We start from the raw sequence: 12,932 nt of genomic DNA on the forward strand, positions 1-12,932 counted from the left end.
AAGGAACTGATTGACCACTCTTGTTCTGGGCATGAGTATTATCATCCACTAATGATGCCAGCAGTGGCAGCAGATTCTGCAATTACAGATTGAAGGTGGTTTTCTGTATATACCATACCAGTCATGTTACCCTGGATAGGAATTAGAGGCATATGTCGACCGAACATGACCCCAACCCAAAACATGATGGAATCCCGTTGTTGCTGATGGTGCTCCAGGATGGAGGGCTCGTTCCGTCCCTCACTGTATCACCTCCAGACTCTTATTCACTGCATACCCTCAGCGAGTTCAAATTTGTATTTTCCTTTAAACTCAAAAAGATTTTAATTGAAACATTAGTTATGCCAAATTTTGACCACTGTGATACAGTTTACATCGACTGCACTGATGAATCACTGTAGAATTTACAGCACACGCAAAATGCATGTGTGAGTTCATCTGCAACCTTAAATACACAGACCATGTGGCATTATCCTACACCAAACTTGGCTGGCTCCATCTACAAGACAGACGTAATCTTCTGTATAACCTTACTGCAACAAACTTTAAATATAAATTCTCCTCCTTTTCTTAAAGAACATTTCTGTAATATCTCATTAAACCATGAAAAAAAAAAAAAAAAAAGAACAAGAGTACAGAACATGTATATTCTTACCATACCCAGTCACAAGTCCTCAGCGTATGACAGCTCCTTCAGTTACTGCAACTTATGAATGGAACAACCTGCCTCAAGGCATCGGAGGCATATCAGCGTCCAAGAAATTTATAAGTGCATACGTAAAATATCTGATGGAAGGACACACACATAGCAAGGCAGCTAGACATAATCACTTTCCTACTTCCTCATCCTCTTCTCTTTTAAATCCTCTTCCTCCTGTCTAATTTATCCTTCCACTGTACCTTTCTTAAGTTGGGTTGAAACTCACAAGACAAGCGTTACATTTCACAGAATTCTATTTTGTTTAGTAGTTCTTTTATTCTTTTTTTACAACTTTGTATATGTATATCTTAAAAACTGCACTCCTTTTCTGTATTATTGTGCTCTTTCCCTTTGCTTTTTTGTAATTTTAATGTACAAGTAGTTGCTGTTAGCTATAGTTTATGTTTATAGTTTATAGTTTTAATAATATGTAATTAGTTAGTTTTCAGCCTAATTTTGATACTGGTTAAGTGTAACAGGGACAGTTGTCCCTAACTTTGCCAGAATAAATAAATTATCTATCTAATATCAATCCCCCTTTGTTAAGCCCATTTTGCACTGTCTGATTGACACAAATACTCCGGTAGCCGTCCAAAGATACTGGCGGAATGTGGTGGTAGTAACAGTGGACCTACGACATGCTGAAAGCAGCAAATACTGATCCTCCCTGTCCATTGTTGATTAAGAACCATTTGTGTCTCCCTGAACTTTTTCCAAACTCTAGAGACATAGCTGTTGACATCCACAGAAGTCGACATCTGAATGGCTTGTGCTCCCTTGCCCATGGAAGACGTTTTGACATCATAGCAGCAGTTAATTTAGGCTTTCGGGTAGGCCTGCGAGTTTGGGAATTCGTGTTTGAAAGTTTGCACGTTTTAATTCTTTCAGATGCAATGATGCAACTGTATTCCAGTTTCATTTTAATTTATTTTGTGGAAGCAAACTGGTCCTCACGGGGCATATCTTCTTTAAGGAGCGCTCAGACCTTGGTAAAAATATTAGTCTTCTGCCACACGTTCTTTCTTTGAGGGATTAATTAAGGACCGTTTTTGCAAAATTTGATTTCTGCAAAAAAAAAAAAAAAAATTCTTCTGGATACACATTCATATTGAAGCCCTATATAGGATGGTGCTATCTGCTTTTGCAGAACTTGCTTTTTGCTGCATTATTGGTAAAATTTTGGGAGTTTTTCTAAAACTTCCTTTCTGCAGGAATAATTTTTATTTTGAAGTCTTTAAAACTGCTTCTCCTTATAACTGCAAGGATTCGGTTTAAAATGATTACGACAATGGAACTATTGTCTATGCAGTAATGTTTAGTTGTTACTTCCCGCTTGCTTTGGTTTATTGTCCTTTTCATTGCTGAGATAGTTTCTTTTATAAAAGCCTGTGTTTTCTTTTTGTTGGTCACCAGCTGCACTTTCGTTGTAATCAGTATCATTACTGTCATCACCCTCGAAATTACTAAAAATGGAATATTAATCTTCCAATTCTAATATGGATAACACACATATAACCTCGAATTTGGCAAGATTGCGCTCTTTGCTCGTCAACATTTGCTCATCCCTGACGCGGCCTCTCTTCCAGCTTGCACGCTGGACATCCCACAGCTGATAAAGCAGTGTCATCAATCACTACCATCAGGCACTACTGATCTGCAGTTAGGATAGTTGCCCAGGTGGCAGATTCCCTATTTGTTGTTTTCCTAGCCTTTTCTTAAATGATTGCAAAGAAATTGGAAATTCATTGAACATCTCCCTTGGTAATTTATTCCACTCCCTAACTCCCCTTCCTATAAATGAATATTTGCCCCAATTTGTCCTCTTGAATTCCAACTTTATCTTCATATTGTGATCTTTCCTACTTTTAAAGACACCACTCAAACTTAGTCGTCTACCAACGTCATTCCACGCCTTCTCTCTGCTGACAGCTCGGAAAGGTTTTCTGAACGAATCATAAAAAATGTATGTGCTGGAATTTGCAGGAACACCCCCCCCCCCCCCTCCATGGCACTACAGTCCTTGAAGGGCCTTGGCCTACCAAGCGACCGCTGCTCAGCCCGTAGGCCTGCAGATTACGAGGTGTTGTGTGTGGTCAGCACGACGAATCTTCTCGGCCGTTATTCTTGGCTTTCTAGACTGAGGCCGCTATCTCACCATCAGATAGGTCCTCAATTCTAATCACGTAGGCTGAGTGGACCTCACACCAGCCCTCAGGTCTAGGTAAAAATCCCTGACCTGGCCGGGAATCGAACCCGGGGCCTCCGGGTAAGAGGCAGGCACGCTACTCCTACACCACGGGGCTGACAATTTGCAGGAATGGTGTACTGTAATACTTACATTGTGAATAAATATGTTTAATTAATGGAAAACCAAGAATACTCATGTTTTACTAAAAATGACTAACAATTTCTTTGCTAATAATTTTTATAGAAAGCAAGTTTTGAAAAAAGTGTTGAAATTTGAACCCTCATACAGGGTACAATTCTTAAATTAAATAATGTCCGAAGACTACTCTTTAATAAAATTTTTAACTGAGCTTGATGACTGCAGTCGCTTAAGTGCGGGCAGTATCCAGTATTTGGGAGATAGCGTGTTTGAACCACTCTGTCGGCAGCCCTGAAAATGGTTTGCTGTGTTCTCCCATTTTCACACCAGGCAAATGCTGGGGCTGTACTTCAATTAAGGCCACGGCTGCTTCCTTCCCACTCCTATCCCTTTCCTGTCCCATTGTCACCATAAAACCTATCTGTGTTGGTGCAACGTAAAGCAACTGGTAAAAAAAAATATTCAACAAAAAACAAGTTGATAATTGTAGAGCCCTTGTTGGAAAATAGTTTTTTTTTCTTTTTGTCTCCTGAAAAATTTAATTTTTTCACAAAGGATGTTTTACAAAAGTAGTCCTTGATTCCTCACCGAAATCAATTTTCTTCTTTATGTGCCTCGGATATATCCAGTCTTCGAGAAATCTCCCAATTTGAGTACACATTGTGCCAATAAGGGCTTTTACCTCTGCAGTCTTTCGAGGTGTCAAATCCCTTACTTTATCCATTGTTTTTCATATAGTATTGTATTTAAAATGAAGCCTCCTTGGCAAGGTGGCAGCGCGCCAGCCTCTCACCGCTGGGTTCCATGGTTCAAATCCCGGTCACTCCATGTGAGATTTGTGCTGAACAAAGCGGAGATGGTACAATCTTTTTCTCCAGGTACTCCAGTTTTCCCTGTCATCTTTCATTCCAGCAACACACTCCACTATCATTTCATTTCTTCTGTCAGTCTTTAATCATTGCCCCAGAGGAGTGGGACATGTTTTTGCAGCCGGCACAATTTCTATCCTCACCGCAAGATGGGGGCTTCATTCATTCCATCCATCCCTGACTTGGTCACTGACTGGAAAACAGGTTGTAGGTTTTCATATTATATCTGAAATCTCTCGGTAATCAGGAAACTTTATCATCAGAGGCTACAGATTGTAAATAAACCAGAAAACCAACAATTACCAGATGTTAATAATGCACTCACTCTTCAAACACCTCAGTTCTTGGTGTTCTCAAGACTACAAATGGTAGTTGTTCATCCATAATCAGCTCATTAAAGAGCGATACCACACAAAACACGAGCTCATTTCATTCACTTACAGCTGTTTTACAATATTCAACCCATGAAACAATGATAGGTGAACCAGTTTATGAATCCAGACTCCAGAAACAAATTAATTGTAAAAGAAATCAGGTTTTGTTTAGTAATATGGCCACCAGGTGAGTTGGCCGTGTGGTTACGGGAGCACAACTGTGAGCTTGCATCCGGGAGATAGTGAGTTTGAACCCCACTGTCAGCAGCCCTGAAGATGGTTCTCCATGGTTTCCCATTTTCACTCCAGGCAGCGTCGCCATAAGACCTATCTGTGATGGTGTGACGTAAAACAAATTCTAACAATACTAATATGGCCATGAACTGTACTGTCAACATGTTTGAGGTACATTGACATGAAATCATAATATTATGCACAACTTTCTTGGAGCATTGTACAAGTAGGTGGTGCCATAGTGATATAAATTCTTTGTATTTATTTTCTAGTGTGCAACAATGACGTGCCTGAGTACTTGTGTTGCCTTTCTCACTAATCCTACAATGTTGAGAAAATGGACTGATTGCCATCAAACTTCTGTAAAAAAGGATGTGTTTCTTCACCATATCTGTAATCAGTAAGTATCAGTTTTCATTTTCATAACTAATTTGTAATCATTAAGTTCTGAAAGGAATTCTAGAGAGTTGCCTAGGATACATATGTTACTTCTAATATTTTCGCTGTCTTTTTTTATTCTTTATTATACATACCTACATATGTACCGGATTCCTAGGATAGCAAATGATATATTACTTGAAATTCATTTATTTCTGTTACTGTGACCATGCTTGTATTTTATGGCTTACAATGGAACCTCCCAGAAACTACATTTTCCTGGATTATTCATTAAAATCATGTGGTCCTGCAAGCATCCTTATTAAATCATGTTGTAAAAATGCATTAATTATTCGTTCCTCAAAGAAGCCATTTCCTGCTTCAACCGTCCAGAAATTTCAGTCGCATCATCGCTAAATCCTCGATCAAACATTTTTCAAGAAACAGTATCTCATGAAAGGATAGCTACGACATGTGTATGGATCTTGGCGTTAACGTCCTGTCACTACAATAATTAGAGCAAGTACTGGAAAAACGATCAGTGGCGAACTTGCATCAGGGACCATCTTACCACTGCATTCGGCTGGTATTGATTAGGGAATGCTTGGAAATCATAAAGCAGAGACTGCCCACAACAATAGGAAGTAAACAGCACATTTCGACAGCTCTACTTGAAGACTGAAAGATTTTTGTCAGATAGTCGTACTTGTAAAACATCTACATTATGTCCAGGGCTAGAGTTTTATTTTTTACTTTTTGTGATTGTATCGCTGAACAAATTTTTGGCACTTCCCTCAGGGTACTTTCTAGTCATTGGGCTTTCAGACAGGAATAGAAATTGCTACCTTTTAACACAAATTTATAATTTCAATACTATCGGATATGACTATATTCTCGAGATCAGAACAGATGTTGCGCTTTGCATACATAAAGCCATGGGAGGTCTTTGCAATTACTGTTTTAGTCCTAATATAAGATAGGGAATTTTAGTTTGTTTTTGTGTTAAATTGTCATGAAAACCACAGACGTGTTAATTGCGCAGCGGAACATTTAGAAAGTTCGTTTCATTTCCCACTTGTACTGGCTCATGCAGCAAGCGCCCTTTCCAGCTGAGCTCAAGGTTATGAATAATGGACATTAGTGGAGATTTGATGACATTTTTTTCTTTTTCCAATTTGCTTATGATTAGTGATGGGCAAGAATTGAATTGCATTTGGCTGGTATTGTTTAGGGAATCCTTGGAAATTATAAATAAGAGAGTGCCTATAACAGTTGGAAGGACACAGCACATTTCGACAGCTCTACTTAAAGATGAAAAGATTTTACTCGGATGTTCGTAATTGTAAAACACATTGAAACAATATTCTCGATATCAACAAAACCTTTAAAAGTCGATGTAGGCCTAATTTTCTTGGTACAACATTTCCATAAACTTACTACAGACTGTTTACTGGTGACCAAATTACAATGGAAGATTTAAAAAATTTAAAAGAAGGAATTTTGCCATCATTACAGGTGCTTTTGTATCTAATGTGCTGTATTTTATTAGATTACAGAATTTAAAAACGCCTTCCAGGTTGATTGTTGTTTGTCTTGGCATAATTAGATTTTTTGATGAGTGTGACTGATCAAATTTGCTGACATGTAGAAGTTTTCACAGGAAAGTGACAAAATTTCCCCGATATAAGTGAATGTAAAGTATCAAGATTTTTAACTTGCGTATGTTTGAACCCAGCACTGAGGTCTAGCTTGCCTGCCTCTTACCTGGAGACCCCGGGTCTGGTACCTGGGCAGGTCAAAAAAAATTATTTGGATATGAGGGCTGGTTCCCGGTCTAGAGAACCAGAAATAACGGCCGAGAGGATTCGCCACACTGATCAAGCGTCACCTCGAAATCTGCAGTGGTCACTTGATAGGCAAAGGCCCATTAAAGCTGTGGTATGGTTTGGTTTGGGAGTGTTTGTTGTAAGATTATTATTATTATTATTATTATTATTATTATTATTATTATTATTATTATTATTATTATAATACATATTTCATGTTCGTGATGGTTAGTCAAATTGTTCATGGCTTTAATTCGTTCCCGAATTTTCAGTTTTTCTGTGTTGAACTTTATTTTCCCGTGGTCCCTCCAAAAGCTGAGAAGGTTCTGCTGTACTTTGGAACCTTGGATTGGGAGCATAATTCGTTCCGGCAACATGCTTGTAACCCAAAGCGCTCGTATATCAAAGCAAGTTTTCCCATAAGAAACAATTGAAACGCGGATGATTCATCCACAACACAAAAATATTTATTCGCATACCATTTCTAAAACAAAATATACACACATACATACATACATACATTATCATTATAGAATGTTATGCCTTTCAGCGTTCAGTCTGCAAGCCTCTGTGAATTTACTAAACGTCGCCACAATCCTCGAATTGCAACTAGTGTTGTGGCCTCATTTAGTTCTATACCTCTTATCTTTAAATCGTTAGGAACGGAGTCTAACCATCGTCGTCTTGGTCTACCTCTACTTCTCTTACCCTCCATAGCAGAGTCCATTATTCTCCTAAGTAAACTATCCTATTCCATTCGCCTCACATGACCCCACCACCGAAGCCAGTTTATGCGTACAGTTTCATCCATCGAGTTCATTCCTAAATTAGCCTTTATCTCCTCATTACGAGTACCCTCCTGTCATTGTTCCCACCTGTTTGTACCAGCAATCATTCTTGCTACCTTCATGTCTGTTACTTCTAACTTATGAATAAGATATCCTGAGTCCACCCAGCTTTCACTCCCGTAAAGCAAAGTTGGTCTGAAAACAGACCGATGTAAAGATAGTTTTGTCTGGGAGCTCACTTCCTTCTTACAGAATACTGTTGATCACAACTGCGAGCTCACTGCATTAGCTTTACTACACCTTGATTCAGTCTCTCTCACCATATTACCATCCTGGGAGAACACACAACCTAAATATTTGAAATTGTCGACCTGTTCTAGTATGTATCACCAATCTGACATTCAATTCTGCTGCATTTCTTACCTACTGACATCAGTTTAGTCTTCGAGAGGCTAATTTTCATACCATACTCATTGCACCTATTTTCAAGTTCCAAGATATTAGACTGCAGGCTTTCGGCACTGTCTGCCATTAAGACCAAGTCGTCAGCATAGGCCAGACTGCTTACTACATTTCCACCTAACTGAATCCCTCCCTGCCATTTTATACCATTCAGCAGATGATCCATGTAAACTACGAATAGCAAAGGTGAAAGATTGCAGCCTTGTCTCACCCCTGTAAGTACCCTGAACCAAGAACTCATTCTACCATCAATTCTCAATGAAGCCCACTTGTCAACATAAATGCCTTTGATTGCTTTTAATAATCTACCTTTAATTCCATAGTCCCCCAGTATGGCGAACATCTTTTCCCTCGGTACCCTGTCATATGCTTTCTCTAGATCTACAAAACATAAACACAACTGCCTATTCCTCTCGTAGCATTTTTCAATTACCTGGCACATACTGAAAATCTGATCCTGACAGCCTCTCTGTGGTCAGAAACCACACTGGTTTTCATCCAACTTCCTCAACGACTGATCGCACCCTCCCTTCCAAGATGCCAGTGAATACTTTGTCTGGTGTACTAATCAATGAGATACCTCGATAGTTGTTGCAATCCTTCCTGTTCCCTTGCTTATAGATAGGTGCAATTACTGCTTTTGCCCAATCAGAAGGTACCTTACAAACACTCCATGCTAATTTTACTAGTCTGTGAAGCCATTTCATCCCTGCCTTCCCACTATACTTCACCATTTCAGGTCTAATTTCATCTATTCCTGCTGCCTTATGACAAAGGAGTTTATTTACCATCCTTTCCACTTCCTCAAGCATAATTTCACCAACATCATTTTCCTCCTCCCCATGAGCTTGGCTGTTCACAACACCACCAGGATGATTTCCTTTTACATTGAGAAGATGTTCAAAATATTCTCTCCACCTCTCCAGTGATTCTCTGGAATCTATTATGAGTTCACCTGAATTACTCAAAACACTGTTCATTTCCTTTTTCCTTCCCTTCCTAAGATTCTTTATTACTGTCCAGAAAGGTTTTCCTGCTGCTGGACCTAGCCTTTCTAGGTTGTTACCGAAATCTTCCCATGACTTCTTTTTAGATTCAACAACTATTTGTTTTGCTCTGTTTCTTTCATCTACGTACCAATCCCTGTCTGCCTCGGCCCTTGTTTGGAGCCATTTCTGATTAGCCTTCTTTTTACGTTTACAAGCTGCTCTCACTTCATCATTCCACCAAGATGTTTGCCTTTTCCCATCTTTACACACACAAGGCATTCCTTTGCTGTTTCTACTACAGCATCCCTGTATGCCATCCATTCACTTTCCATATCCTGTCTACTGTTCGAAACTTCTCACTAATCATATCCATGTACTTCTGTCTAATTTCCTCGTTCTGGAGATTTTCTACCCTTATTCGTTTGCAGACAGATTTCACTTTCTCTACCTCTAGGCCTAGAGATACTTAGTTCACTACAGATCAAATAGTGTTCTGTATCATCGAAAAATCCACGGAAAACTTGTATATTCCTAACAGATTTCCTGAATTCGAGGTCTGTTAAGATATAGTCTATTATGGATCTGGTACCCCTAGCCTCCCATGTATAGCGGTGAATAGCCTTATGCTTGAAGAATGTATTCGTAACAGCTAAATCCATACTAGCACAGAAGTCCAGCAAACGCTTCCCATTCCCATTAGCTTCCATATCTTCCCCACACTTACCAATCACCCGTTCGTATCCTTCAGTTCTATTCCCAACTCTCACATTGAAATCGCCCATTAGCACTATTCTATCGTTGCTGTTGACCCTGACCACGATGTCACACAATGCTTCATAAAACTTGTCAACTTCATCCTCATCTGCACCCTCACATGGTGAATACATGGACACATTTCTAGTCCTAATTCCTCTAACTGCCAAATATACCCACATCATTCGCCATTTACGTGCCTAACAGAAACTATGTTGCGTGCAGTGGTATTCCTGAAAAAGAGCCCTACCCCAGACTCTGCCCTTCCCTTTCTAACACCCGTCAGGTACAATTTATAATCTCCTATCTCTTCCTCGTTATCTCCCCTTACCTGAATATCACTTACTCCTAGCACATCCAGATGCATCCTCTTTGCTGACTCAGCCAGTTCTACTTTCTTTCTTCCATAAGCCCCATTAATATTGATAGCTCCCCATCGAATTCTATTTCGTTTGCCAAGTTGTTTCCAAGGAGTCCCTCGCCTGTCAAATGGGAGTGGGACTCCGTTACTCCCATTGGTCTGAGGCTTGCATAAAATGTTCTGAGCTCGGTAAATTCATGAAGCAGAATGCTACCCTACTTGCACATAGTCCAAGTGAGGATCTCTCCTCTAACGGGTTATGGACCACCGGTGGATTGTATAGTCCTAGCTGCTTGAGCACAAGGAGGACCAGGATTCATAATATGTCTGAGATGCCCACTCCCATTCAATAGCAACTGGTATTCCGACTTTCAGGACCACTTACTAGGCCACTCAGCCATTGCCCCTGGTTCACACACTAGGATGCGACTACAGTAAACCACAAACATGAACCATAAAAACAAAATATAATATAAAACAAATTAAACTCCACTTTACCTTAGCATAGAATCATTGTTGGTGTAAGGGAGATGATATGAGAAAACTTACTGTGTAGCATGAATTTCACAAACGAAACCACTGCTATCTGTTGGCTCACTGGAATTGTTTTCTTTCGTGCAACTTTAACGAGGAACCTGTCCAATGACTGTTGCTTTTGCCTCTTTTTGAGGATTTCACAAAAATGTGACATTGCATTATCATTGAACTGGTTCATCACTCGCACTGCTACAGTCTTATTCGGGTGGTGTTTCTCTAGAGAATTTTGCACCGTTTCCCACATTTTGCACTTCTCCCGAATCTCAGTTGAAGTGAGGGATTCCATTGACTTTTCCTCCTTCTCTTCCCCGGACGAGATCTCCATAACATCCTCCTGTTGTTCGCGATGCTGGTCCATCACTTCGTTGGTGGTCAGTTCCTGGCTATATTCTTCCACCTGCTCTTGAATGTCCACGTCATTCACCTCCAGCCCCATAGTCTTCCCTAAGGACACAATTTCATCAACAGTCGGCGGCTCACTGTCGCCAACAATCCCCTCAAAGTCACGTCCAAGAACACAGTCAGGCCACATCTTTCCCCAAGCGGAAGTGGAGTTCTCTTGGTGACTCCATCCCCGGCTTTATCAATGATCTTCTTCAGGCAGTTCACGATGGGGAAATGATTTCTCCCAAACTCACGGAGGGTAAGGTTTATTCCTTCGGTCACTTTGAAACATCACTGAAATAGTGTGTTCGTCGCCATAAGACCTATCTGTGTCGGTGTGACGTAAAGCCCCTAGCAAAAAAAAGAAATAGTGCTTTGGTGTATAGCTTCTTGAAGTTCGAAATGACTTGCTGATCCATAGGCTGGAGTAGTGTTGGGAGGAAGGAAGTTACCCTTAACGAACTTGAATTCCTCCAGTAAGTCGTCCTTAATGCCTCAAAGCTTGGAGGATGAGCAGGAGCATTGTCCATAACCAGCAAGACTTTGAGCGGCTGATTATTTTCTGAAAGGTATTTCTTCAATACAGAACCAAACACCACGTTCATCCATTCAACAAAGGCACAGGGAAGGGAAAAAGGTAGGCACACGTGACACTCGTATTGCGGAACCTCACTTGCTTATCAAGTTACAATTTATTTTAAATGTTTGCTCGTCTTGCAAAACACTCGTAGACCAAGTTACTCGCATTCCAAGGTTTCACTGTGTTTCTATTGAATCCATTTTGCCACTATTAAAGTTAACTGAAAAGTTCACTGTTATCTGTAATGGAGAAATAATTTAGTTTTCTGTGTAACATTAGCTGGCTGTATGTGGGCACCCCTGTTATATTTTTCAATGCTGGTTTCAGTTTATTTTGAAATTTTACTTCAAGTTACCTCAGCCAGGTACAGGCTAGAGTAATGATGCAAGGAAGATGCTAATTACAGATACTCTTTGATGAGTTGAAAGCCTGAATATTTCATTATGATCAGCATAGCATAGCATTCTGATCGTTTCGCACCTATGAAGACTTCACTTCTCTTTTCTGTGGTTCAATCAATTCAATCAATTACCACTGATCTGCATTTTTGGGCAGTCATTCAGGTGTCACTTGTTTACCTAGTCTTTTTTTAAATACAGTAATTTCAAAAAAGTTTGAAATTGACCGAATATGTCCTTCGTTAAATTATTCCAATCCCTAACTCTTCTTCATATAAATGAATATCTGCCCCAATTTGTCTTCTTAATTTCCAACTTTATCTTCATATTGTGACCTTTCCTAATTTTAAAAACACCACCTCAAGATTATTCATCTACTAATGTCATTCCACACCATATTTCCACCGACAGCTCACTATATACTGCTTACACAAATAGCTTTTATCCTCACTCCCAAGTCTCCCTGGCCCAAGTTTGCAACTTTTTTTGTAACGTTCTTCTTTTGTCATGGCTATGGTTTGGGTTAGGGTAGTCACGTCTTAGTTCGGGAGCCATGGGCAATGGCTGAATGACCTAGTAAGAGGTCCTAACACTTGGTATACCAGTTACTATGGAATGGGAGTAAGCATCTGGGACACATTCCGAGTCATTCTGCTCTGGTGCCTAGGACTGTACGTAATCCACTGGTGGTCCCTGACCCGTTGAGTGATTCTTTTATAGTCACATGACGCCTTCATTTTTAAATGTACCTCTTATGAATCTACCAGTTTTTATGTATCAATTGTTTGTATTATATATTCTCATTGAACTGATTTCATATGCCTTCCACTATGTATTAGACATCTATTAATGACTACGGCTTTAAGCCGTACAATCTTACGACGTCCTAATTAACAAAGAACTACATATGTGTTTATCATTTTATTAGATCTATAGTTATTTCATTGAACATTTTATATTTACTACCTTTGAA

At 39.7% G+C, this 12,932-nt stretch overlaps 1 protein-coding gene across 1 annotated transcript in view; it reads left to right on the forward strand.

Moving 5' to 3' along the window:
• The window catches only part of Nup188 (nuclear pore complex protein Nup188), a 752,879-nt gene that overhangs the window by 672,693 nt on the left and 67,254 nt on the right, over positions 1-12,932 (forward strand). The window contains exon 22 of the mRNA XM_067139287.2: positions 4,776-4,903. Coding sequence (XP_066995388.2) covers positions 4,776-4,903 — 128 coding nt within the window. The remainder of the gene's footprint in view (positions 1-4,775; positions 4,904-12,932) is intronic.

This window comes from Anabrus simplex, chromosome 2 (assembly GCF_040414725.1).
Source record: "Anabrus simplex isolate iqAnaSimp1 chromosome 2, ASM4041472v1, whole genome shotgun sequence".
NCBI lineage: Eukaryota > Metazoa > Arthropoda > Insecta > Orthoptera > Tettigoniidae > Anabrus > Anabrus simplex.